General features: G+C 38.3%; 1 protein-coding gene and 1 long non-coding RNA gene across 3 annotated transcripts in view; one reads left to right on the forward strand and one right to left on the reverse strand.

Moving 5' to 3' along the window:
• Positions 1 to 27994, forward strand: part of LOC119539546 — a 38122-nt gene that overhangs the window by 8249 nt on the left and 1879 nt on the right. Inside the window, exon 3 of one of the 2 annotated variants that reach the window (XR_005217901.1) lies at positions 6588 to 6792. The exons of the other annotated variant lie outside the window; for it this stretch is intronic. This is a non-coding gene — a long non-coding RNA (uncharacterized LOC119539546). Of the gene's footprint in view, positions 1 to 6587; positions 6793 to 27994 lie in introns of those variants that run through there. 2 annotated transcript variants of the gene reach the window in all.
• Positions 3310 to 27856, reverse strand: STMND1 (stathmin domain containing 1). The gene is made up of 5 exons (XM_037843213.1): positions 27630 to 27856; positions 18617 to 18797; positions 14197 to 14348; positions 7151 to 7282; positions 3310 to 6480 (listed from the first exon to the last, which is right to left on the reverse strand). Exons 1-5 carry the CDS (start codon positions 27708 to 27710, stop codon positions 6196 to 6198), a joined length of 831 nt encoding a protein of 276 aa, XP_037699141.1. The 5' UTR covers positions 27711 to 27856; the 3' UTR covers positions 3310 to 6195.

A 27994-nucleotide genomic window follows, 5' to 3' on the forward strand; every position in this document is an offset into this window, starting at 1 on the left:
AAAGTACTAAATTTTCCCAGGAGAACTGGGAGCTGGAGTGAGGGGGTGGTAACTAAAATCATTCCACAGCTTTCAACTTTGGAGGAAAGTTGGAAGACCGGGGTAAGAGGGAGAAGAAAACATATTGAGAAACATTCACTGACCTTATTGAGGTGATTTGGGGAAATAGGAAGGAAACAGAGTTAATTAGCAGCTACCTCTGGGAGGGCTCAAGCTGGCTGGCTCCTGGTGTCCCCCTACTCAGAACCCAAGCTTCCCCTCCTCTCCTGACACTTGCCTGGAAGAGTGTTGCCTGTGTAAGGTCAAAAATGCTCTTCAATCCTATGAAATAGCAGACGTCTCTCAGGCTGAGCTGTATGAACTTGCCAATGATTGGACCATCCTTAACCTACAATGTTTACGTCGATGATAATGGAATGTAATATCTTAACCAAGCCAATACTCCAAGGCCACCTGCTGAGGGCACTATTTTCTTCCGTTGCTGCACAGCATGTCACGCAAGAAATTAGTCCTTGTAGCTCCTGTTTGCAGGCCAGCAATTGTTTACTTTGGGCAAGGATTAAAGTCCAAGTGAATTTCTCTACCTCAGTGGGGCTGGGGATTGTTTGTTTCTGTTGTGCTTTCTGGCATTCGAGCTGCACAGATTTTCAATACATTTGGAAGGACAAAGAATCGAACAGTTCCTCCTCTGATCAGTCAAACAAAAAATTCCAAGTTCTGTGGACTAATCTGTCATGTAGTGTCACAATATTGCTGTGGAAATGGTAATTCTCCGGCATTGTCAAATTCTCTGCAATGGTGGACACAAGAATGAAAATAAAATTTTCCACTTGATTCAACTTAAGAGGTGAAATGTAAGACCAATTTAATAAGTCAATCTTTTTATATTTGTAGAATTATTTATAGTAATTTCTAATATGGTTAAATTGAAAATAATCAAAATTTACAATAACAGGGATTGGTTAAAAAAAAAAAAACCAGCAGCAGAAGGAAATACCTGAAACTGTTGAACTGCAACCCAGTAGCCTTGATTTTTCAAGATGATTGTATAACTATATAGCTTACATGGTGTGACCATGTGATTGTGAAAAACTTGTGGCTCCCACTCCCTTTATCCAGTGTATGGACAAATGAGTACAAAAATGAGGACAAAATTAAATGAATGATGGGGGGCAGGGTTGGGGGATGGAATATTTTGGGTGTTCTTTTTTACTCTTATTCTTTTAAAAAACTTTTTGGAGTAAGGAAAACGTTCAAAAATCAATTGTGGTGACAAATACACAACTATATGATGGTACTGTGAACAACGGATTGTACTGCTTGGATGACTGTATGGTGAATATATCTCAGTAAAATTGAATTTTTAAAAAAACTAGCAGCATCTTCCAATTTTTTAGAATTGCAAATCCCCTTAGGTAGTTTTTAAAATGTTTTCAGCATTTCTGAATACTATCTGAGAAAGACCTGATCTTAAATTTAAAATATTTAAAACATTTTGATCAATATACTAAGGATTGTGTTATAAAAGTCCTTTAAAATACAATAAATGTAAACAGGACTAGGAAATTTTAGTTAACAAAAATAGCCAACTAAACAGGGTGTCTTAAGAAACAATGCATATATACCTTAAATATTTTATCCTAACTTAAAATAGTTACATATACTTTCACTTGAAAACACTGTGATGGAAAGCCAATGCATGATTGGAATTCTTACATAAACCACATCCATAAAGTATTATTTATAATTACAGTTTTAGTTCCCTTAAATTCACAAAATGATGTGAGTAGAAGTTTTCTAGAGTTTTACAATCTTTTTTATTCCCTTTCTGATCACATTTTTTTAAAGCTAATCACCTTTAGGGGTTCTTTCCAACTTAGTTGTTGCAGATACAAAAATGACTTTCCATTCACACTCTTTTAAAAATTGGTTTATATACGATTTATTTACATTAAACATATTATCCAGTACAAATGGCATTAATAGATTTTCGAATAAACGTTACTGACTCTTGGTAAATGTTCATCTGGACTCTTGGGGGCCTTGGGCATGGCGGATGGGCTCCTTTCAGCCTTGAATTGCAGTTTATGTGGGCATTGCTTGGTTGGTTTACAGAGCACACAGAAAGCACACAACAAACGTGCATCCGGATCCCCTGGGGGGCTTGTTAAAACACAAACTGCCTGGCCTCACCCCCAGTTTATGATTCTGTCGCTCTGAGGTGGGGTCTGAGCACTTCCATTTCTAACACGTTCCCTGGTGAACCACTGGCTAGGCTAATCCATCAAGATGGTCAACATGTTCGGTTACAGTAATCGGCTGTGCAGTCTTTCCTCCACTTAACAAATGGGCAAGGCTGTTCATTTTAAATGAAGCAGGAAAAAGCATGAATTATCAGATACATTTTAAAAACTATATATTGTGTTTGGACTAGGGATTGTTTTAGCAAGGAAATATATGCATTAATCACTAGAAATTGCAAAAGAAAACCTTGCCTTTATGACTCTGTTTAGAATGATTGCATTTGGTGCTTAAAATAGCCAACCCCTTTATATTTACAACTGTAATTTCTTGTTTCTAAATGACAAGAGAGAAAGGTTCAGATTCTTAACTGCAAGCACGTCTCTGCCAGTAGCCCTTTGCAAATGTGGGTAGCCAATGAAATAAATAGCCAACTCGGATATAATTGTCACTCTTCTTGTCTATTTTTCACATGAGCTTTTGAGGGATCTCAGTGTGCTGAATAAGAACTGCGATAAGGTGACTGCATCTTCCCGAGCAGGAGACTGGAGGTGGATTTGCAAAACTGGTTGCACCTGACTTTCAGTGGTCATTTGCACTACAGCCTTTCACCAAAGGGCAGTGACTGAGAATAAAAACAAAGCAAAGCTGTGAGCTCCACAAAGCAATGGTGGCAGCTGCTGCTTTCTGAGATACTCAGATCAACGTTTTAAAAACAGAAGTGGAAACATACGTTTTGAGTGCCTTTCACTGCAGAAACCCCTAGAAACACAATAGTGAAACTTAACAATGTTGCATCGTTATTAAGAGAGAGATTGCCGAATGAAAGAAGTGAATTATAAAACAGCTTGTGTAGTATGATTATATTTTTGTCAGGAAAAAGTATTAAAGTACATACAGCAAAATGTTAACGGCAGTTATCTTGGGGAGACGGAAAAGTGTTGGATTCCTTTATTTTTCCCCTTCTGTTTGTATTTCCTATTACGTATTGGTTATATAATTACCAAAATAAAAACACAAATTTTCTTTTAAAAAGGCAATAAAAAATGGCACAGAGAACACAAATGGTCATGTGCTATAGTTTATTTTAAAAACAATGATCTTTATTTACCTGTTTGAGACATAAGTTCCACTACATATAAGAATATAAGATCTATGTTCAGCCACAACTTAAAATACTCATCTCTAGAATGCCATATTCTCTGCATTTACTCCTTCAAATATGCGATGTTAACTTGATAATGGAACAACAAACCTAGAAATAGGCCCAGTCATAAATTACTGGTAATCACTCTAGCAATACACTATGACATTTTAAAAATATATGTGTAATATTTAAAAATACACTTTTAATATATGGTATGTGAAATATAAGTTATCTATAGTTTTTCCCCCCCATGAAACTAGAGGATTAATATATATACAAGTACCTTCTGTTAGGTACAGTAAGGTCCTCTTTCACCAGGAAAACAATACAGGCATTTTTCAGTTGTTGCCAGTTAAGAAGATTATGGAGCGGTTTACCTAATCTTTTCTCCCCTGCCGGGCCCATAACTTCCTGGAGTTGCAGCTTGACTTTAGCTGAAATACCTTGGTGGTTGTTGAAAACGTGTATGTAAGTTTTGAGAATGAGAAAACCAATTATGGTATTTCAATACATAAACTTAACATGATCCCAGAGGCTATAATTTAGAAATGTCAGTCTTTCTTTTCAAAGAAATCCTTTAGGGGAAAAAAAAAAAAAAAAGGAAACAATGACGATCATGGAAAAATCTCAATTTCTTGAAGCTTAAAAAAAACTGTTGCAGGGTTGGGGTTGAAAACCTTTTGGAGGCAGGCAGAGCAAGATTCAAATGCAACCTCCATTCTTCGTTGATGCTAAGGGCTGTGTTGCTGTGGGGAAGTTGCTGGGAATCTCTGAGCCTCTGTTTCCTCATCCCTAAACCCTCAGGTGGATTTTGTGAGTAGTGATATGTTTAGAGCTTTGTGCAGCTCCTGGCATCCAGGTGGTCTCAATTTTAATCATCTTCCTTCCCATCCTGTTAAAGTGGATGGTATCATGAAGCAGACACACAGACTATCATCTGGGATGTGCTTCTCTTTTGTGTATTCAACTATATATACCTAGATAGGTTTTCAGGCCACGGTGTCAGTGATAATGTTCATTTCTATACTGTACATATTTTAACTCAAAACATGGTGTTCAAGCAACTGTAAATAACAAAGGCAACGGCATAAGATTTCAAGAGAAAGTATTTCTGTATTATCACATTTGAGAATTTCATTTACAACTACTATAAATTTGTGTTAAATGTATTTTTTTGTCATCAGAGATCTGAATAATACACAAATCTTTTTCTAAGTGTCCTTGGACACTTTCATAAGATTGGCACATGCCACCATGGAAGCACTTCTGTAGAAAAACCTCGGGATGAGTGAATACATCACATTGCTCACATGGGATTTTATATAAATAATAAGCTATAAATATCATGGCATATTTTAATTTACAAAGTGCTTTTAAACACATTTTATTTGCTACAATTGTAAAGGTGGCTAACCCAGTTTAACATATAAGGAAACAGAGAGCCTTCCAAGATCACACTGTAAAAGGTGACTCTGACTCGAAGTTTTGGGCCTGGAATGGGTTTCTGCCCCCCAAATCAAACCTCACTGAATCCAGGAGTCCTCAATCCTTCAGGCTATAGGAACTTAAAGTGTCCATTTTTGAGCTACCAAGGGGAGTGGATAAATGGGGGATGCTGAGTTGTCCTAAAGTCAGGTTGGCACTGTCCCCAGCCAGTGGTTTCTGGCCAACCAGCCATCTCCTGGAGCTGTCCTCCTGCCCCTGGGGGTGTCATCCAGTAAATAAATATTGACACAACACTCCTGTGCCATTCACTTTACAAAGAACGAAAAATGCAGCCATGGTCAAGATGGACACACTCCTTCAACCTGTTGGAATTGAAAATTTCTAGTGGCAAAGATGCAATCATAACAGGCAATTCCTAATAGGGTGATAAGTCCAAAGATGAGCTGTGCCAAAAGGGCAATTTTGAGAGAGGACAGTGACCCAGATCTGGGGGTTTAGGGAAGGCTTCCTAGAGAAGGTGAAGTCTGAGTTCAGACATGAAAAACAAGAAGGCCCTGGTCAAGTAAAGTTGAAAATTGGTCAAAGGAAAGGGTGAGCCTGTTGCAAAAGGCCCAGGGGATAGAGAAAGTGTGGTGGGTTTGAGGAACTGAAAGATGTTCAGTACAGGTGAGATCCTTGAGTCACATAAGGGAGTCTGCACACAAGGGCTTTAAACAGAAGACTGTTGTGTAAATACAGTTATGGCTGTTATCCCAGTCGAGATGAACGGTGGTGGAGTGACCTAAACTAGGTAGTCAGGGGAAAGCATGAAAGAAGATGCAAGAGGTCTTAGAAGGTAAACTCGTAAGACCTGATAATTGATTGGATGTGGGTGGTGAGGAAGAGGGAAGAAGGAAGGTATAATTCCAGTAAGATGAAGGCCAGTGAACTCCTCAGCTCCAAGTGCCAGCAGGAAAGCAAGGCACTGGCAGTAGAACCTGTGAAAGGACTGGCAAATGGAAAGCATAGCCAAGGGGCAGAAGCAAAAAGGAATGGGTTTCATTTGGCACAAACCCATGAGGGCAAGTTGGAAGGGACTCAAAAAATTAAGGGCATTTTCACAATATTTGAAACCACAGTGATGGAGAATGCCAATCTTATAATATCTAAGCTGGTCAAAACTTTCCTTTTTTAGCTAATACAGCCATTTAATTGACTCAGTTAATCTCCAGCCCCTGCTACTCAGGCAATCATTCCTAAGCCTAAAGCCCAAGTCCCAATGAGAAAGGGGCAGCTAGTCAAAGCAAACCATGAGACCTGTCAAGAATGTCACAACTGGGGAGAACAGATGCATTTTTACCAAACTCACATAAAACAGCTTATTAGAATACGTCATCCGCTTGGTTGTAGGACATGTCCGACTCCACGACCCCAATGCCTTCATAATTATAGTTTGTATCGTTTGAGGCTGCATCACTTTTACTCTTCTTTCTTTTCAACGGCTTTCCTCCCTGCAGGTCAGATGGTTCAAACACGGCCGAACTCACAGTTTCAAGTCCTTTGGCAAAGGGAACCCGAGTCCCAGCCAGTTCAGCTGAATCTGTGTGATCGGCCGAGGGCAAAAGTCGCTCGCTCCGTAGCCTTTTTCTTATTTCTTCTTCTTTGGTCTGAAAAGGAGGATTAAAGAATGGAAAACAGCCTGAGTAACTTTCTACAAATTCTCATTAATACTGCCTGTGACTAACATTTATAGCTTCTCTCTTTCATTATTCAGTCATTTAACAAACGTCTGTTGAGGACCCGCTGTTAAAGACGACAGACACAGCCCCTGGCCTCGTGGAATGGGTGGTCTATCCTTGCCTTTAGAGACTGATGAGAGAGATGTGAAATGAAGACAGTCAGCCCAAAGTGGTGAACCATCCGGGCAGAATTGCTGATAGAGGGTTATAGGGACCACATGTGCAAAGCTTCCATAATTGTTGTCAGCTGATCTGCAGTGCCTCCTCTCAACTCCCCATCCCATCCCATCCCTTACCCCCAATTAAAGCTTTCCTTTTATTTTATGAAGAAAACTCCATACTTTATTTAATTCTAAGAATTGGGTGTTGTTGGTAATCCAACCAACTTCAAGATACTGCTTTATTCTTTTACAACACAGAATTTTTTAAAAAAAAATCTAAGAATACAGCATAAGAAACATACAGATGATTAAAACAGTCAATACAGATGCATGCAATCAAGGCTGCTGATAGGAAAGGTCTGGCATGGGCTCGTTTTAGCAAGCAGCAAGTGCTTCTCAAAGCATCTAAGCACTAGAGCATCTGAAAGCTCAGGTACCTTCCGCCGCCCCTCAGCAGCCTGCATCTTCTCTTCTATGTCCTTCATGGTGAGATCCTTTACTTCCTTTGTGATCTTCAGCTTTTTGAGTCTGGCTGGTGGCTTTCTCAACGGCTTCTCAGTCGTGTTCACCTGGAGGAAGACATTTGTTAAAGTGCAGAAAGAAGCATTCATTGGCAGAGGGGAAAAGGAGAGCGGTAAGAAACAGTGTAAAATGTTAATCCTAAAAATCTTAATGTTCTATATAGTAGCCATATGCATACATGCATATGTATATTTAGTAGTTGACTAAAACAGCAACAACATGAAAGCTGGCAACAACAGACTTAATGCCTAAAGATAAAATCTATTAGATGCCTAGAAAAAAGTAGGCTATTTGTTACAGAAAACACACCAAGAGTGCAAAGATGTTCTGAAACTGGACAGAAGAGCACTCAGAAGAAAAAAAATCTTGAGAATGAAGACAAGATGGAAAAAGATGGCTAATGAGCAATGGATTTGTAGTTCAAGGTAAAAAGTTAAACCTGATGCTTTTATTATAATTCACAAGCTGCAAGTTACTTTCACTTGGGACAGAGAATCGTTTGTACTATTTTTGGTCTCATGGAGGAGAGAGAACGATTACCGCACAGCAGCAACTTTATGCTGTATATTGCTGTTGGTACTTTACAAATGTTTCCATGACAGCTAAAAAAAAAAATTCCTTTTTATATGATCAACTACCCTTTAAATAGTTCAGTGCAGTAATAATGAGTTTCTAGTAATAATTTCTAGTTACAAAAAAGTAAAATTGCTGTAGAGAATTTTTAAAGTTTAAATCTACGTTTTTCTTTTTCAAAAATAGTTTTCTATGTTATAAAACTTAAAATATTAAATAAGCAAATAATTTCCTAATCCTCTGTTTAACTACCCAGCCTCCAATTTCACTCCTCAGCCTGAACCTTGAGGTTTGGTTGTTTTTTTCAGGCATTCTCTATGCATATATATTTATATACATATATGTATATGCAAGTACATCTGCAATGTTAAACAAAACACAAATGGGAATATACTATATACATTGCTGTGCAATTTGCTTTCCTGAATTTCATATGAACATCCTTCTAGGTCAATATAAGAGATTTATTATGCCTGGGGAAAGTTTTAATGAACTTTAAGTCTTCATTATAAAATGAACTGATTATTGTTCTAGATAATTTCTCTAAAGACTTCTTTTAAAGACAAAAGAGCTATTGATATTCATTCTGATTTCTAAACGGCTGGATTTTCAGGATAAATGCTGCAGGTCCTAAGAAAATAAATAGACAAAGAGTGGCAGGCTAGCACAGTGGAAAAACGTACCAGATCTGGACTCAGATTTGGGTTTGAATCCTGGCTGGACCAGGGTGTGACTTTGCCTGAGTACCTAAACTCTGTAAGCCTTGGCTTCCTCATTTGTAAAACAGGTTTAATAATACTGATTTCACAATATTGTTGAAAAAGAAAGAAAAGTACTATAAATTTCCTGTATCTAAGTATATTATATACAGTGTATAGTAGCCATATGCATACATGCATATCTATATTTAGCCTCAGTAAATGGTAGTGAGTTTTCACTCAATGAAAGCAATGACTTTTTCAATGACAGCACACAAAGTCATAAAGAGGGCACAACATTTGTCACCAAGAAGAGGAATGAGCATTGGACATGTACTGGACCAGGAGGCAGGAGGCCTGGCCTTTAACCTAGGCTCTACTCCTAGTGACTGTGTGACATGAGGTAAGTCCCCTCCTCTTTGGACTCAGTTTTCTCAGCTGTAAAACAGTGAGGACTGAGAACTGCTAAGGTCCCCTCTGTCTTTAAAAAATCTACGATGCTCAGAAAGTCTTTTTAAGGAAAAGCATTTATGGATGTTTCGGCTCAGGTGCAGTCAGAAAATTTTTTCACCACATGGAAACCATGGATGTTTGTCAGAACAGGTATTATTTTTCCACTATTGTTTTATTTTTATGAAATTTGGCTCTCAGGCTTCCTGCTGGCAAAAGCCATCTGCCAAAACAAGGGACATACTTGCTAGGGCAGCACAACTATAGAAACTGTGAAATCAGTATGAAAATGGTCTTTCAGGGATGGTCACTCACAGGGGGCTAAAAGAAAATTAAATAGTTATTCAAGGTCCAAAAAAGAAAGCTCAGTTGGACAACCTTCAATAACATCGTGAGGTCAGTAGTCATGAGAGAACATTGGGTTTTCCAGTTTGGAAAGACTCTTCCTGTGGCTTTATCTCAAAATGATTCCTATGAAGTCTTGTACTTCTCTACCCCCTGAAAGTTAATCTTACCCATGCAGCCTTCTTTCTCTCTTGTGTTTGCCATTTTGCCTAAAAGACCCGTGGAAAGATATCTGTATGCTTTACCACCGAGTTCTATGAGGTCTGGATTTATCAACTGTTAGCACTTTAAAACGATGAGTAACAATGATCCCATTATCCTTAGAGAGTTGCTACCTGTAGAAATCTTTTTTAAAAATCAAGTTTCAAAGCCTATAGAAGTTACCAGTTCAATTGTTTTCTTTAAGGTACTGTCAGGGGACTGCCAAGCCCAAAGACGCAGTGGTAAGAAGAGGGTCTTATTTCTAGCCATCCTGACTTGTATGTGTTACTTCTTGCATCTGTTGTGTACTTCTGAGAGCTGTCCTAATTAACTGTTGACCTTGGCTTGAACCTAGCTTGGTTATGTTCCCTTACTAGAGTCTTGTGCGTAGGATGGCCATGGGCCAAAGCTTTCCGCAAGAGGTTAGTTCAGTCTTGTTCCTTTGCTTTTAGACCTCCTGGGAAGGTCACTCTGCACCTTACGTGGCATTGTTTAATCTTAACCCAGTCAACTTCCTTCTCCTTTAAAAACTCCCCAGGAGTTTCAACAAATAGTGTGAGAGGCTCTGATGCAATGTGAACAAGTAAGAAGTCACATGGAAACAGGAATAAACTTTGACTAGAGACAGGGGGGCTCAAAAGCAGCTTCACAGAGCCTTGTGTAGGGAGAGCCACGGGGTGCAAAGAGGCAGAGGGAAATGAGTTTGGGGTAAAATATACCTAAAGTGGATCCTACCTATGTGGATAAATGAGAGCCAATCACATCCCTCTAAAGAGATCTCTGCTAGTCCACACACATACTGATATATATGTACACATAACCAATGCAAGTGTATAACAGAGCCATTTACATCTCATCAGGATGCTCAAATATACACTGAAAGATTCATGTAATCTGATAGGTTGCTTCTTAGTATTTTAATTCTATGTCATTTTACTTCTTTTTGAGTAAGCATAAAAATCTATTAGTATGAATATGCTTGAAAGCTAGTTTTCTAGAGGGCACTATGAAATTGCTTATAGTACTTTCCAGCAAGCAAATGATAAAAATTAAGAAAAAAATCGAAAGAGGCCTCTGCAATGGACAGACGCTCCCAAGAAGCCCTAGAGACAGACTCACAGGGGATTCCACTGATTAAGACACTGAATGGATGACTTTCATTTTTCAGCATCCTTTATTACATTTCACTCTAATTGATAACTGAATTAAAGATGATAAAGCTAAGAAGATCTCTGTGTAAAATTCCCTTGTATTTAAGAATATTATAGATCTACATGTCTTATTTTTAAAATATTCTCACATTTATTGAATTTATTCTCATTATAAATGAAATTTTTTTCTGTAGCAATGAAGAAATACTGTTTATATGTCTAATTAGATTCATCACATTTCAGTACCTGCTGACAGTATATTCTTTTTTTTTTTTTTTTGGACCATCTTTTTAATTTCCATTGAGTCTTTGTTTTTTTAGCCTATTATATTATATCTGGTCTTTTTTTCTCTTAAGAAATGTTAAGCATCAGATAGTTAAAAGCATTAACTGTCTAAATAAATATTTCCATTCTTACTGCTGGCTCCCCACTCAGTCCTTCAATATTTATTCTCTTCTTTTTACATTGGCCTCATGACATTTCCCAAAATATGCAAGACCCCTTGTATCTGACCCACTGTGGTCTCAGCTACACCTGAACTGAAGGGCTTTTACCGCAGTCTCTGAGCAATTGTACCTCTTCTTCATTTACATACTCTTCTGGGTCTAAGCTTAGTCCCCATTTCTGAAATGTTACATTTTCAGGAATATGTTAGAATTCTCCTTCACGATGTGTGGAGTGAGGTGGGATTGGGGTGGGGGCTACAGTTTCAGAAGCTTTAACCCTTCAGAGCTTTCTACTGGAGGTGGGCACTGGCTTAGCATTCATGTTTGCCGAGCCTCTGGGGCACTGGTTCTTGGCTTGGCTGCCCATGCAGATCACCTGGGGAGCTTTCCAAAGCTCTAATGCCATGTCCCCCTCCCAGGCAGTGGTCCCATGTGGGGCCTGGGCAACAGGACTTTTGAAAGCTCCCCAGGTGATTCAAATGTGCAGCTGCAGCCAGGTTAAGAACCAGCTGCTTTAGGGAGTAAAACACAGCTGTGTGTTGCTGCCCTGATCTGTTGCAAGATGTTGGGACATCTTGGCCCAATATCAAAAGGGGGCCTGGGGGCAGGGGGGGAGGGGGAGAATTGTGTTGTTCTTACCTAACTCTGCAGTCCTTTCACTATTAAATCCTTTTGAGAACACGCCAACGACCTTTCTAGCAACGATTCCATTTCTCATATAATATGAAAATAGTCTCTATCTTTGATTCACTTAATGATGTTACTGAAAGTCAAGCCCATAGTTTTCGTTTTTTAATTAACACATTTCTTTCACAATGTGCCTCGTTAATTAACCTGGCCTATGCCCACACAGGTCTGAGTATGCCTGAACTCCTTCATCTCTGGAGTCTGATTCAATGAAACATGTTTTAATGTCATCCCCAGTGATATTACCGTGAAGGTGTCTATAACTTTCCCTTAGCTCTGGAATGTTCCACAGTCCTCTTCCACTCAGTCTGCCCTCCTGTCTTTCCCTTTGACACATCTTTATTCTGACCCTCAGAGACTTAACCTGTAGCTAGAAAATCTCCCCCTCCCCCTCCATGTTGGAAGGCCACTTTCCTCCAATACTTTTCAAATAATAAAAGGTACTTCAAATTGCCTTGCATCATGATAGAATCATGCAGTATAATTGTTATGAGGTTGACATTATCTTTTCCATGATAGCATCTGTTTTTTTACCTTCGCCTTTCCCTCTACATCCTTTTATTATTGGTAGCCTGATGATATCATTCATAAGATTTGGCAAATTCTTCCCCTTTCCCCAAATGCCTTCTGCAGGATCATTTTCCATCTTCATTTAAAAAAAAAAAAAGCCTCTTCGGCTTTTATTCATGAGTTCTCAACATTCCCTACACACAAAGAATAGTACCTTTATTCAAACATTAAGTGACTTTGTCTAGGAGGCAAACTCAATTTAAATAATGAGTCTTTTTATTCCCAATGTACCATTTTCCCTATAAAACAGGGATGGCAACCGTTGAGTAAATAGCCTTTGATGTAATTTCTGATCTCTATCCCCACCGTTTCTGTTCTTTTCTTTTTCATTCATTTCCTCCCAGACTACTTTTCCTTGCTATTTCTTCTTTTCACCACTTTTCTTCTGACTATTCTTTAGGCCTTCCAGCAGTGTCATTGGAATGTCCCACTGATGATCCTCAAGGCTTAAAAAAATCCAAAACCCAAACAAACTATAACAAATAAAACAACAATAAAATCTGCTAACCTTCAAGCAGGTTTATATAGAACTTCCTTAAAAAAATTAGAACTCTAAACTTTGACCACAACTAGTTGGAATAAGAGTAAAAATATTACTCAAGCTAAGGAAAAACAACCACAGAGGAGTCAAGAAGAATCAACAAAGAAAAATAATAGCATAATAATTTCTATAATTGTACTTATTTCCTCAGTTTTCTCTTCAGTGCGTATGTGTATAAATGTATAAACATATCTGTTTTAGCTTTGGCATTTAGGACTGCTTTCTTATTGATTAAGTTTGATTCTGTTTTATATCTTGAATGCTTCAGTATGATGCCTAGTACTTAATAAAATTGTTCTTAATAAAAATTGCTGAAAGAAGGCAATTATTGAAAGAAAGTTGTCAAATGAAAGCTTATTATGCCTCAAATTTAGTTAAACATAACACATGTTTTGGTGGATTCATTCATCATTAATGATTAGGATCATAATCATTAATTATTCAGTAGAGAAAGTTGTGTGGGGCCATGTGAGGAATTTTTGTGGAAAAAAACTGGTTTAAATAATGTTGTCATTGTAACTCTAAAATACATATGCTGGAAAAAATGACTCATGATCAATCCTATCCAATTACTACGTTTAACAATAAGCTAATGTTTATTACAAAATTACTTGCCATGCGTTGAAGACATAGTGCTGAGTGAAATAAACCAGACACAAAAAGAGAGATATTGTATGTTACCACTAATGTGAACCTTGTGAAAAATGTAAAATAACTACTTTATATTGTAGAATGTAGGGGACATAGAGAGAGACAGCAACTAGTGAAGGGGGAACGGTAATCTAGTAAGTACAGATAAGCTATTGAGGGCAATCTCAGTGTTATGGGAATGTTCAGGAATGATGGTTTACAAACTTTCTTGGGTATGGTAGGAACATGTTGGAAGGAATGTAGTTATTTTAGATTATTTGTTTTTCTTATTTCTTTGTTCTATTAGGCTTTGTTAATTTTCTTGGAGTATGATAGGGACATGTTGAAAGCAATACAGTTATTTTAGGTTATTTGTTTCTCTTATTCCATTGTTTCGTTTGAATTTTTTTTTTTAATTTTTTGATCAAGTAAAAAAGCTACTGCATTAAAAAAATTAGTTTCAGTGTAGTTATTTTAGCTTATTTGGTTTTTCTTATACCTTTGTTTGCTTGTGGTTTGTTAATTTTCTTGGGTATGGTAGGAACATGGAAGCAAAATAGTTATTTTAGGTTATTTGTTTTTCTTAATCCTTTGTTTTGTTTGAAATGTGTTTTTTTGTGTTTTGTTTGTTTTAATTTTTCAATAAATAAAATTAAAAAAATTACTTGCCATGACATCATATGATTCTCCATTTCTAAATACTTTACTGTGGCTTTGTATTATTCCTTGAACAATTAGTTCCTCCAGGATGTCTGATGACTTTTGCCACTGTTGATTCTCTAGGTGGTGGGGTTTACTGATTAATCCATTGGTCACAAGGTCTTCCAAAGAAAAAGAAAAAAAGAAGGTAAAATTTAAGCATGAAGATTTTCTCAATCAAATGCTTAATAGATGCCTTATTAATCATGCCACATATTTAAATCTTAATACACCACTCTTACCTAAAGATCTGTTTCATTATAAATCTCTGTGATGATCTGAATTTCAAATTCTTAATGTTCTTACAGAGAATACACATCAATATAATACAATGTTTATTTAGCAGGTCGCATATGAACATAACAAAAGCCTTTCATGTGCTGCTATGTAATACTTTTTTTGTTGTAACACTTATAACTTGGGCATGAAGACATGAAATCTCTGCGCTAATTATGAAGCTAAACCACAGCTAAGAATGAGATATTCTTTTGGTAACCTTTGTGAGTTGTAGTTTGGTTTCTATGCTTTGTATACAAAGGATAAACAGCGCGATGTTGCCAAGAGATTTCTAGTTCTGCAATCCTGAGTTTACAATTGCGCCATCTGCTACATCTACATAAGTAAAACTAGGCCTTTGGAAAGGCGTCTTTGGACCAAATCACAGTTGGAGTACAGTGATATCAATTAGATTTTCATAACTGATTCCAAAAATAAGCACTAAAACAATCTGCCCTAATGAGAGAGATCCCCTCCCTCAATTACAAATCACCTAATTACATAAATAAGCAAACAAGCTGCGTTACGAAATAAATATGGCTGGTTCGTAGGGTCAAATTCAGTTTTGCTTTTCTTGTCAGAGATGACATAAGAGTCCTTAGAAATGGGCTACCTTCTATTCTATTTTGAAAGCATCAGGAAGTCCCAATAGTAGTCACGTCCATTCCACTTAGTGGATGGAGTCTTTTTATTAGCCAGTGAGATTAGAAATTTTCATAAAGTCAGCTCTCATGAATTTGTTGTGGAAAGGTAGAAAAAAAAAAAAAAACACACCAATCAGATGTTTCTCACTTCCAAATATTAACTTACCTCTTACAAAGATTTCTTTAACTGACCACTCAAGCACCTCCAACAAATTTCCTACCATGCAGTGTTTGAAACAAAGCAAACCTCATTTTAAAGTACTCTACACAGATTTTGGTATGGAGTGGTAGAAACCTATCTTCCAGTTAGATAAACCAGAAACTTAAAACAACAGAGAAAAATTCAGTGAAAAGTTTGGAGGTGACACCCCTTCGAGAAATTAGAATGATTTTGTTAGAATGTGGGCTCGTCTGTAAGGTTCAAAATAATAATAGTGACTATTTATTGAGCATATTATACATGCCAGGTGGTATACTATGTGCTTTTTATACTTTATAACATCTAATTCAAACATCACCTCTGTGAGAGAGGTATTATTATCTGCATCTTATAAATGAACAAACTGATGAGAGAAAGGCTTATTAACCTGCCCAAGGTGGCATGGGTAAGAACTGAACTAATCAGGATTTGAATCCAAGTCTGTCTGACTGCACACCTATGTTCTTTACCACCTCCCTGCACTCCCTCCCAAGTATATCATGCAAATGATTCTCACTGATTATGGTCCACTTCTCTCTCAGGATGATTCTAAAAAGGATGTCAACCTTGACATCTGTCATCAACACTATAATATTATTTTTACCATTTCAGTTCCATTCTTTCTGAGTCCACTAAAGTATCTGGCTTGACATTTACAGTGGCTTACTTATACAGGTATCTCTGGAATATGTCAATCATATTTATTTTCATGATTTCTTGAGACACTGGATATCGGGGAACTTTGACAAATAATGATGTGCTTCTTTCTGACTATAAAAGTAATACATGCTAACTGTGGAAAACCCAGAAACATACAGAAAAGAATGGAAAAAGAAAATTAAAATGCCCATACTCTCACCATCCAGAGGTTATCATTGCTAATATATAAAATTTTATTTTTATACATTTAGCCTCATATTGAATGTACAATTTTGTTTCCCGTGTAGTTAGCACTTATATTAGCATTTTCTCATGCCATTAATTTTTCGTAATTGAAAAAAATGAAAACATACAAGAAAATATGGGTGGACTTCTAAATCTTTGTGTAGGGAGAGGCTTTTTAACTATGATTAATCCAGATTCAATGAAAGAAAAGACTGACAAATTTTACTGTATTAAAAAAATCACTTTTGTATGGCAAAAAATATACATATAATAAAATTAAAAGAGATGTACTTCCTGATTTGAAGTGCTAAGGACAAAATATTATCTTGTGTATTCTTGCCAAAAATGCACACTCTGAACACCATGAAGAAATATCAGATAAACCCAGATTGGGAACATTCTACAAAATAAATGGCCTATACTTTCCAAATATATCAAGGTCATAAAAGACAAGGAAAATGGAGGTATCCTTCCAGATCAAAGGAGACTAAACCCAACTGACAAATAAATTAAAGATGTGATTTTGGATTAGATCCTGAACCAGAAATTTATTTACAAACGACATTAGTGAGACCATTGTCAAAATTTAAATATGGTCTACAGATTAGGTAACAGAATTACATCAGTTAATTTCCCAATTTTGATCACTGTACCATGATTGTGCAATGAATATCCTTGCTTAGGGGAAAAGTAGCATTATGTCTGCAACTTTCAGAAAAAATATACTTGTCTATGGAAGAGAAATGGAGGGAGGGAGAAAGAATAATGATGCAAATGTGATAAAATGTTTAACATTTGGGGAAATTGGGTGAAAGAATATAGGTATTCTTTGTTTTTATTTTTGCAACTTTTCCTAAATCTGGAATGATTCAAACTTAAAAGTTTAAAAAAGGAGAGAGGAAATACTTAGGAAATGTATTTTGTGCTAAGCAGACTTATACTTCTTAATACCCTCTGTGTCTGTGGGAGATAGGTGAGAAACTGGGAGAAAAAAAAATATCAAGTCCCGGGCACTAGCTTTTAATTCATTCTGTGGTAAGATCTTTCCTGAAAACTAATTCACACAGTATGTTAGAAAGAGCGGCTCTCGTGGTTCACACCCTCTCTCCCCTTCTGTCCCCCAAGCTACTCTCCTTCAGCCCTTTCCTGCTTGCCTGTCCCGGTCCCATACTGCTTTCAACAGTGAACACCTGGCAAGAGGACTCCTTCCCCAGGCCCGCCAAGGTCCCCATCCTCCTAACAATCTGTAGTCTGGTAACAACATGGTTATTCAGCATTTGTGATGCAGTCTAGAAGGGAGTTGCATCAACAGAATTATCAGAGAGAACAAAACGTACCTTCTGGCCCAGCCCGCAGTAGAGACAAAAGGGCTGTCCCTGCCTTGCATCCCCCTAACTCCCACCTCATTCTCAGAGGTCTCAGAGACACCAAATCAGAACCACCAGATGAGGATGAATATAAAATCTGTCATAAACCTGAGAGTGCCAGGAAAGTCAAGGGGAAAAAATTTCCATTTATTACCACATCTATTTTCCAATCTCAACTTGTACCCAGGGAAGAAACCAGAGCAACAAAGAATGAAATGAAATTCTTCCCCCTAAAACAAAACAGGGCACTTTTCCTTGGAGTCTGTTAAGTTCAATTTTTTTTTTTTTTGCCAAAGGCTGATGATATATGGTCTCTTAAATCAGCACCAGGGTGGGTAACTCACGGAAAGGGAAAACAGAACACAGGAAAAACCACAAATAGTTTCTAAATAGCACACCAGGTTGTAATTACTTCTATTATGTTTAATTTGAAAGATTTCTCTTTTTTTCTTTGTAAAATATTTGGTTTTATTAAAATCCTTACTCAATAATCAGAAATAGCATATTAACTGACATCTAAAAAATTTTTTAAATCAGGAAAAGCATTTAACTTGGATGGTGTGTTTATTAACAGCATTTTTTTTTTTAAGTAATGAAAGATTTCTTATTATACACTGCTGGTATATTGGTTGGGGAGAGATATAGGTTTTACTTACTTTTTCAAATGTAAAACTTCCCCTTGGAGAAAGAGTAACATAGTTGGAGTTTCAAGGAATTTAACCAAAGCCTGTTTTTTCTCCTATTCCTAAGACCCCCACACCTATACCCGATAAGCGCTCTTAGTTATTTAAAAAAAAATGGTTTTAATTACCTCTTCGACAAGAGGATTGGTGGTTAGCATTATCTACTCACACGCTGAAGCCCTCAGGTTAAATCCTAATGTCTAAGACACAGGACTTTGCCACAGAAAGGGCTGCATGGCCCACAAAGAATTGATAGAAGGGCCACCAAATATACATTATAAAATATATTTAGTGAAACAGTATCTGGTGGAAATCAACAGGAATGGGAGTTTTTACCTGGATTTAATCTTCCGTTTTGTTCACCAGGAGATGGAGAACTTTCTGGAATGGTTCCAGGTAAGCTCCCCATCTGGGCCTGATTTTCCAGCCCTTCTGCAGGGGCCCCCGTGTCTTTGGGCAGCGCAGCTTCAATTTGGGGTCTGCGGTCCTCCTTGGAGTGAGTCACACCACCATCGGCCTGTGAAAAGGGAAAGGCTGTGTGAGAGTCAAGATTTCTTAGAAAATGGTTTCTGGGAAGATAAAAGCAATGTTGCAGGGTCTGCTTTGTGAATATTTAGCTCACAAGTATCTATGGGAGGTGGAGAATTGGCCCTGAAAGATATCCATGTCCTAATCCCTGGAATCTGTGAATGTGACTTTACCTAGCAAAAAGGACTTTGCCGATGTGATTACATTAAGGATCTCGAGATGGGGAGATTATCCTGGATTATCCAGGTGGCCCAAATGTAATCACGAGTGTCATCATCAAAGGAGGCAGAGGGAGATATGAATACACAAGAGGAAAAGGTGGTGTGAGGACAGAAGCAGAGACAGATTTGCAGATGCTACACTGCTGGCTGTGAAGGTGAAGGAACAGTCCACGAGCCAGGGATTCTAAGGAATTCAGCTCTAGAAGCTGGAAAAGATAGGGAAAAGGATTCTCTCTGCAGAATTTCCAAAAGGAACCAACCCTACCAACACCTGACTGTAGCCCAGTGGAACTGATTTTGGACTTCTGGTCTCCAGAACTGAAAGAGAATAAATGTGTGCAGTTTTAAGCCACTAAATTCATGGTAATATGTAACAGCAGCAACCAGACACCAATACAGGGTACAAGGAGAATCTACCAGGTATAAGCTGTGCTGACCATTCTGGAGGATTCCAAGATGAACAAGTTTGTAAATTGTCAAGTTTGAAAAGTAGAAGTACTGCTGTATGTAACATAACATTTTTGAAAAAAATGAAACTCTATTATTTTTGCTGATTATGAAAGTACTAAATACTCACAAAAATATAAATACAGAAGGAAATGCAGTAGAAAATAAGGGTTACTAGCCCCTAGGTAGAGGCACTATTAACATCTTAGTATATCTTCTCAGATGTGTCTTCTCATATACACATTATCTTTAAAAATGAATTGGAGTTGGCCAATCAGAACAAAAATAAGGTGCCCAACATCATTAGCCATTAGGGAAATACAAATCAAAGTACAATGAGGTAACACTTCACACCCACGAGGATGGCTGTAATGAAAAAGACAGATAACTGTTGGCGAGGATGTGGAAAAAAGTAGAATGTAAAATGGTACAGCCACTTTGGAAAATAATCTGTGAGATCCTTAAAAAGTAAAATACAGCATTATCATATGACCCAGCAATTCCATTCCTAGGCATATACCCCAACAAAACGAAAATATGTCCACACAAAAACTTGCACAGAAATGTTCATAACTATTATAATCTCCAAAAAGTGGAAACAACCCAAATGTCCATCAATAGACAAATGGAAAAACAAAATGTTGTATAGCCAAACAATGGGTTGTTATTAAGCAATAAAAAGAAATAAAACACTGATACATGCCACAACATAAATGATCTTGAAATATTGTGCTAAGTGAAAGAAGTGGTCTTTTGTAAAAGACAATTCCTTTTATAAAAAATGTCCAGAACAGGCAAATTTATAGAGACAGGAGGAACAGGGATAGACTGCTAATGTGCTTGTGATTTCTTTTTTTTTTTTTTTTTAATTTTTTTTTAATTTTTTTAACTTCATCAAAAAATTAAGAAACAAACAATAAAAAACATTTCAGACAAAACCAAAACAAAGGAATAAGAAAAAACAAATAACCTGAAATAACTACATTGCTTCCAACATGTTCCTACTTGTTCTGGTTTGCTAATGCTGCCGTTAAGGAAAATACCAGAAATGGACTGGCTTTTATAAAGGGGGTTTATTTGGTTACAAAGTTACAGTCTTAAGGCCATAAAGTGTCCAAGGTAAGGCATCAACAACAGGTATCTTCACTGGTGTCTGGTATCTCAAAATGGTGTTCTCCAAAATGTTGCTCTTGGGGCGTTTAGTCCTCTCTTGGCTGTAGCTCCTCTTCAAAATGTCGCTCTCAGTTGCTCTCCAAAATGTCACTTTTAGCTGCTCTGAGTTCCTTCTGTTTGTCAGGTTTTTATATGGCTCCAGTGATTTAATTCAGACTCATCCTGAATGGGTGGGGTAACACTTCCATGGAAATTGTCCAATCAGAGATCCTGCTCACTGTTGATTGAGTCTCATCTCCATGGAAACACTCAAAGAATTACAATCTAATCAACACTATTACATCTGCCCCCACAAGACTGCATCAAAGAACATGGCGTTTTGGGGGACATAATACAGCCAAACTGGCACACTATCCTACACCAAGAAAATAAACAATAACCAAACAAAGGAATAAGAAAAACAGATAATCTAAAATAACTACATTTCTGCCAACCTGTTCTTACCATACCCCCCCCCCCCCCAAAATTAACAAACCATAGTTGTTCCTGAGCAATGCAACAGGAATCCTTTGTAGAATTCTTGTAAATTCAAGTAAGATAAAATAATCAGGTGTGCTTTTGGAAAGGTCACTTGGTAGTCAAAGTAAGGAAAGGACAGAATGGATGGACTAGTTACCATGGTCACAGTTGTTCTGGGGACTTTTCATTAAAGCATGAACTAGGGCAGTGACAGTGAAGATGGGGAAAAGGTGGTTCTCAGTGATACTAGAAAGGTAGATATGGACCTCTCGGTGCTCAGTTGGAAGGAGGGAGGTCCCTTCTGGCTTTCAAATTATGATCATAAGAACTATGCAAAAAACATTCCCTTTAGGGAAACTGAATTAAAAATAGACATTGGCATGGATTTCTTTCTACTTTTACAATAAAAATCATAGAAAAGTTTAAAATGTAGGCACATGTTCAACCATTTTCTGGAAGTACTTCAAATTTCAAAATTCCTAGAGGCTAAGTATCACAAAATCTAGGTTCTGGAAGCCAACATCCCCTCAGGTTCTCATCATTCAATTAGGGATTCCTCCATGTTTGTAGGGAGACTTACGTAGTTCCTTATCACATGGTGTTTACATAAATGATCATTCCAGGGAAACCATTGGGGTGAAGGTTAATTATTTCTGTGGTTATGGACTACATGGGAAAATATGAAAAACCAAACAAAGACTCAGTGGGTCTAAATAGAAATTGATGCAAGGAGAAAGCCTGAGAGTAGCTAAGTGCTTTCCTCTTTCTCCCTGTCTGTCTGTCTTCATAGCCACAGTTACTGACCGTGTAGTCCCTGTATAGTAAGAGGACCCAAAAAAAGAGATCTGTTGCTTTTACAGATAAAGGGAAAGATGATCCTGGCTGAGACTTTTCTTTCAAGGGCTCAAAGTTCACGCTGAAAATAAAGATGCAAATCAGGTTGAGCATTGTTTTCCTTCTTTCGAAATAAGCTATTTATTAAAAGCCAGGATCTGCAGTAATAGGAAAACAGGTGTTTTTAGAAGTTCATTTTGTTTTGCAGCGCCATCGTTTTATAAAGCCATTCAAGCACTGAGTTACACATATGGAGTAATGTTGACACTAATGTTGACAGTTAACATTCCCAAGTAGAGATACTGAACATTTTAACTGGCTTAACAACAACAAAAATGCCCATTCACTTATCTCTAAACTTTGAGATGCTGATCCCCTAGCATATGTTGTCACAAACATTGGGACTGGCGGTTTGATGTGCTGAGCCCTCGAGCATGGGACTTGCCCTTATGAAGCTCATTACCACAAAGGAGAGTCTAAAGTTGTATGTAATGGTGCCTAAGAGTCTCCCCCTGAGTACCTCTTTGTTGCTCAGATGTGGCCCTCTCTCTCTCTAACTGAGCCATCTCGACAGGTGAACTCGCTGCCCTCCCGCCTATGTGGGACCCGACTCCCAGGGGTGTAAATCTCCCTGGCAACGCAGAGTATGACTCCCGGGGATGAATGTGGGCCCGGCATCGTGGGACTGAGAGTATCTTCTTGACCAAAAGGGGGATGCAAAATGAGATGAAATAGTTTCAGTGGCTGAGAGATTCCAAATGGAGTCGAGAGGTCACTCTGGTGGACATTCTTATGCACTATATAGATAACACCTCTTAGGCTTTAATGTATTGGAATAGCTAGAAGTAAATACCTGAAACTACCAAACTCCAACCCAGCAGTCTGGACTCCTGAAGACAATTATATAATAATGTAGATTACAAGGGGTGACAGTGTGATTGTGAAGACCTTGTGGATCACACCCTCTTTATCTAGTGTATGGATGAGTAGAAAAATGGGGATAAAAACTAAAGGACAAATGGGGTGGGATGGGGGGATGATTTGGGTGTTTTTTTTCACTTTTATTTTTTATTCTTGTTTTGGTTCTTTCTGATGTAAGGAAAATGTTCAGAGACAGATTGTGGTGATGAACACATAGCTATGTTATCATACTGTGGACAGTGGATTATATATTATGGATGATTGTATGGTGTGTGAATGTATTTCAATAAAACTGAATTTAATAAAAAAAATGCCCATTCAAAAATGAGCAAATATGAATATTTTCCATCTAAAAGGCTGTTTTCTACAAAGATAGTCTACAATCTACCACTTGGAATAGATTTAAATACCACAACCTAGAATGACTTCATAATTGTTTTATCAAAGCTACTATAGCTAGTCGGATTTGGAATCCACGTCCTAACAAAGATTTGTGCATTTGTACTTATTTAGACACAGTCTGCCTTTGAGCACTATTAGTGACCAAACCTTTACCAGATGAAACAACACTTTCTAGCACTGAGTAACATGTACCAGCCTTCTGTTTCCAGAGCAGAAATGTACGGTTTTCTTCTTTGAAAACTAAGAATGTCTTTCAAATATCTTATCTATATGCATTACATTCTGGACATTCTAATCCAATTTTATAGACAACAGAAGAGACATAGTTCAAAGACCAGAAATACTTACAAATTAATAAGATCTTTGCCTCTTGGAGATATGGCAAAACAGTTTTCTTTTTCTATCTGCATATGCAGAGTTTATATTTTCACACCAGTAAGAAGTTTATCAGTATTACATAAGAAATGATACTGGCAGAGGATGCAGAGGGAAGGTTTTGTTGTTTCCTTGAGATGAAATTATAGCAGAGGTACAGATTTAATCTGTGTCTTCATTTTGTATCAATTTTATTTTTTACTTCAGTGTCTTGGGGATAAAACTTTGTCACTTTTTGACAGAATTGAAAAGTTGTGAATTCCAAGCTAACAGCTATGCATGGGAATCATCAACATTCCAAAAAAAGTCTTGCTTTTAACTATGGACAGTTTTTTTTTTTTTTTTTTTTTTTTTTTGGTCTGGAGGTATTATATAAGTGTGCTAATGCTTTGGAGAAACAAATTTGCCAAACAGCTTGGAGGAAGTTATTTGTTGTGGCTCCCTGGGGCTAAAAACTTCTTAAATCAAATTATTGGCAGAAGCATTTTATAAATATATTTGTAGACATATATGATGAATTTGTTCCTCAGACATTGATTTTTCCTAGTTTACTTCTAATACATGTAATAATAAATAACAATCCTTCCCAAACCACTCAGAAATAGGATCTTCAAAAAAAAATTGAAACTTAAGTAATTTAGTCCCTTTTACTGTCAATAAAGAATTTTCTTATCAAATATTAGGAAAAACTATGAAGGATCCTTGGAAATCATCAATTCCAATCTAGCCTTCCCCTCTTTTACAACAGTAAGGCATTTTGAGTTATTTATATAGAAAAAGAGCATTTCTCCAACTAAGAGAAGTATCTCATGCTTTTCTTAATATTATGCATTATTTTATTACAGTGTCTTTTCACCTCTTTAGACTAAGGTAGGAGTGAAGAGAAAGTCTGTAGACAGGTCTCAAGAAGATTCATTTAGAATATTTTAACGCCGTGCAGCTAAGAAAAATAAATATTTCATGCAAGCAAACATGTTTCCCTCACTTTGGAGACACTGCTGAGTTACTGAATTCTGAAAAGTTCACTTACTTGGGATCCCTATGCATTTATGCAGATAGTTAAAGCATTAGACTTATAGCCATGGAGTGTTTAATTAATAATAATCTGACCTTTCCCAGATCAGATTTACAAAGTCAAGTGCTTGGGGGTGGTGGGGGCACATGGAGAGGTGTATGCCTGAGTCGACTCTGAGTCTATTTTCAGGATAGTTTAACCTTGAATTTCCTTCCTGCCGACTAGCATTAGTCTAGTTATGCTGCTATGAGACAAAAAGACACCTAGGAATCTGGGGGACTGGAAGGGACATGCAGTCACTCGAGAAATATCCATCAGTGCTTGGTCTGCACCAGGCATTGCAGGAAACACTGGAGATACAATGATTAGAAAACTAAACCAAACCAAAACAAAAACTAGTTCTTGTCCTCAAGGAGACAACCGCTCAGGATGGGAGACAAACATGAAAACAAATAAATACAGTAACGTCTTAAAATATAAGAGAATGTATTTATAAGATCAGCTCTGCCAGCATGAGGTGGGGGGGTTGAAGGGGGTGTTGGGAGGAGCTCGGGGAGGAGCGGACTTGAGCAGTCTTGGAAGATGGGTACAAACTTGGCATGTGGACCAGGAAGGGGGTGGGTGGTTGGGAGGTCTGAAAGGCGAGAAAACAGCAGATGCAAAGGCATGGAAATAGGAGAATGGGTTTAGGGACAAACAAGTGGCAAAGTACGATTAGAATATGAGGCTGGGGAGAGATAAGACTGGAGAAGTTGACAGCCTGCTCAAGTTGGTACCAGTGTCATGCTAAGGATTTAGAATTTTATCTTATAATAATAATAGTAACAACTAATATTAAGCCCTTATTCTATTCCAGGAATTATAAGCACTTTTTTATGAAAAGAATCCATTCAATTCTCACAATAACTCTATGAAATAAATATTATTCTCATTTTACAGATAAGGAAACTAAGGCACAGAGAGGTTAAATAACTTGACCAAGGTTACTCAACAAATAAGTAATGAATCCAGGAATCAAACCTAGATATTCATATGTGCTTCACTAATGGTTTATGTGCCTCACTAATGGGTCAGAACTTTTTTCAGCAGAAGACTGACATCAAATTTTATTTTACAAGGCTATTCTGGAGGTTGCATGGAGGTTTACAGCTTGAAGACAAGTGGCGGTGGGTAGAGGAGAAAAGATACAGGGAGGTTAGTCAGGAGACATGTGCAAACATCCATGTAAGGGGTGATGATGATCTTAACTAGGCAATTCAGGAAGGAACCCCGGAATCCTCCCAGCCCTTAGGGAGGCTTGCCTGGGAAGGAACTAGTGTATTTAGCACTCAAAAAAAGATTGCTTTTAGGACACCCTCCTGTTCTATGCCACAAAATTATCTTCAGCAGTAATCAAGAAATGGAGCAAATCATGACAATGGCAAGAAAAAGAAACACAGATACTGAAAATTTTCTTCTATTGAACATCTTATATATAGTCATGCCAGTAAAATAAATTAAAAATGAAGGTTTTTTTTTTTTTTAACAAAAAAGGGAAAAGATTAGTGGATGAATACTTTAAAGTTGCATTGATGTACTTTTGGGAAAAGGGAGGAAAACCTTATTCCTACATATTGTTCCAAAGCAATAACGAGTAATTACAAAGATGACTGACTGACCAAACTGTCCTCAAGGAACCCATAAATCTATGAAGGAGAAGGATCGTTAACCAGACATTTGCCATCTGATAAGGGAGTGTCACAGTAGTGGTGTTTGATCTCAGTACTGAAGGATAAGTAGGAATCCACCAGGCAGACAGGGGATGGGGCCAGAGAGGGCATTCCAGGAGGAGGGAATGGCATGGCCAGGAGGAGTGAAAAAGTCAGCCTGGAAGAACTGAGCTCAGCAAGTCATTTGGATTGGCAGGTTCGAAAGCCCATGAGTAGAGGACAGGCAGTAGAGAAGATGACACTAGAGAAAAGGAATGCATTTCAAGTACTCCAAGAGCCCAGCAGATATACCTTGCACATACAGGTGCTCTAACTGGCAACTAACCAGTGTCTTTCTATAGAGTGGCCATAAGTTCCAGTTTGCTAGGGATAGCCTGGCCTTAGGCCAGACTGTGCAAATTTATTAATAATGTTTCCTTTCACTCTCAGAAGTATCTTGATTTTGATGAGAAATTACAGGGTAGCCCTATCTTTGGTAACTGCTCTGTCTCCCGTGGACCCCTGTGGGTTCCTAGTTCTCACTTGGAATCTTGACGGAGAGGAGGATGGGAAGTAATCGTGGACCTCATTTCTGTCTTGACCAACCCATCCTTCCAATCTCCATCCTCTAAAAGATTCCCCCGCCTGTCTGCAAAAGGATTACTAGAGGATGCAACCTTGCGGTGGAGTGGAAAGAGCCCTGGAATGAGACTTTTGAAACCTAAATTTTATCACCAGCTCTGCCTCCACACAAGCTGTGCAGCTTCCGGCAAGTCGCGGCCTCTCTGGGCCTCAGGTTCTCATCTGTAAGGGGAGAGAACCCAGCCAGATGGCTTCTAAAATCTCTCCCAGCTCTAAGTAACTCCCAAAGGTCCCATTTACCGGAAGTCAACACCATATGGAAGTTTCCAGGAACTCTCACCTCCTGAGAATCCCCGGCAACCTACTCTTTGCAGAACACGCTGCTCATCCCACCCCATTATTCCTGCTTCTGTTCTGGAGAGCGACCGCCTTCGCAGCCTCAGAGAACACAACAGGCTCTCAAAGGTGGTCCTACAGCTGCACGGAGTCCTGATTAAGGGGGCAACTAAAGCCCGGCAGGATGAAGTTGGTCCCACCCGTCCCCATCCCTCCCAACAGCCCACCCCCTAGACTGGCTCCAGAGAACCCTGCTCGGGCTGTTCTCCGCCGCCCCTAACCGTGGGAATTGCGAGGTCTCCCCCGGGCAAATGGCTAGTAAAAGAGTTTATGCTATTTGAAGTTTTTTTCTTTCCTTAAAGAATTACCTTGGTTCCCTCTTCCCAGCCCTTTTTGGGCGCACGGACGCGTCTCGGTCCTTGAATTGGCTGGGAGGGTCCACAGCCCATGCCGTGCGGCGCTTCCCCGCGCGCCCCTGCAGCGCCTCCGCCTCTCGCACCTCCCGCGCTTGCAGGCTCCGCGGGAGGCGCTCGGGTATCTGAGCAGCTGCGCAGAGCTGTTGCCACAATAAGCCGCGTCACGTGGACCTGGGGCCTGGGCGGCGATAGGGCTTTTCTAACTGGAACCAGGAGATCGTCTGACTCACACCTATGAGGCCAATTCCAGCCCTCCCCAGAGCGACGTGAAAGGACAGTCCCTGCCTGGCTCAGTTAGTTTTCAAAGCAACTGCAGT

This window comes from Choloepus didactylus, chromosome 7 (genome assembly GCF_015220235.1).
Source record: "Choloepus didactylus isolate mChoDid1 chromosome 7, mChoDid1.pri, whole genome shotgun sequence".
NCBI lineage: Eukaryota > Metazoa > Chordata > Mammalia > Pilosa > Megalonychidae > Choloepus > Choloepus didactylus.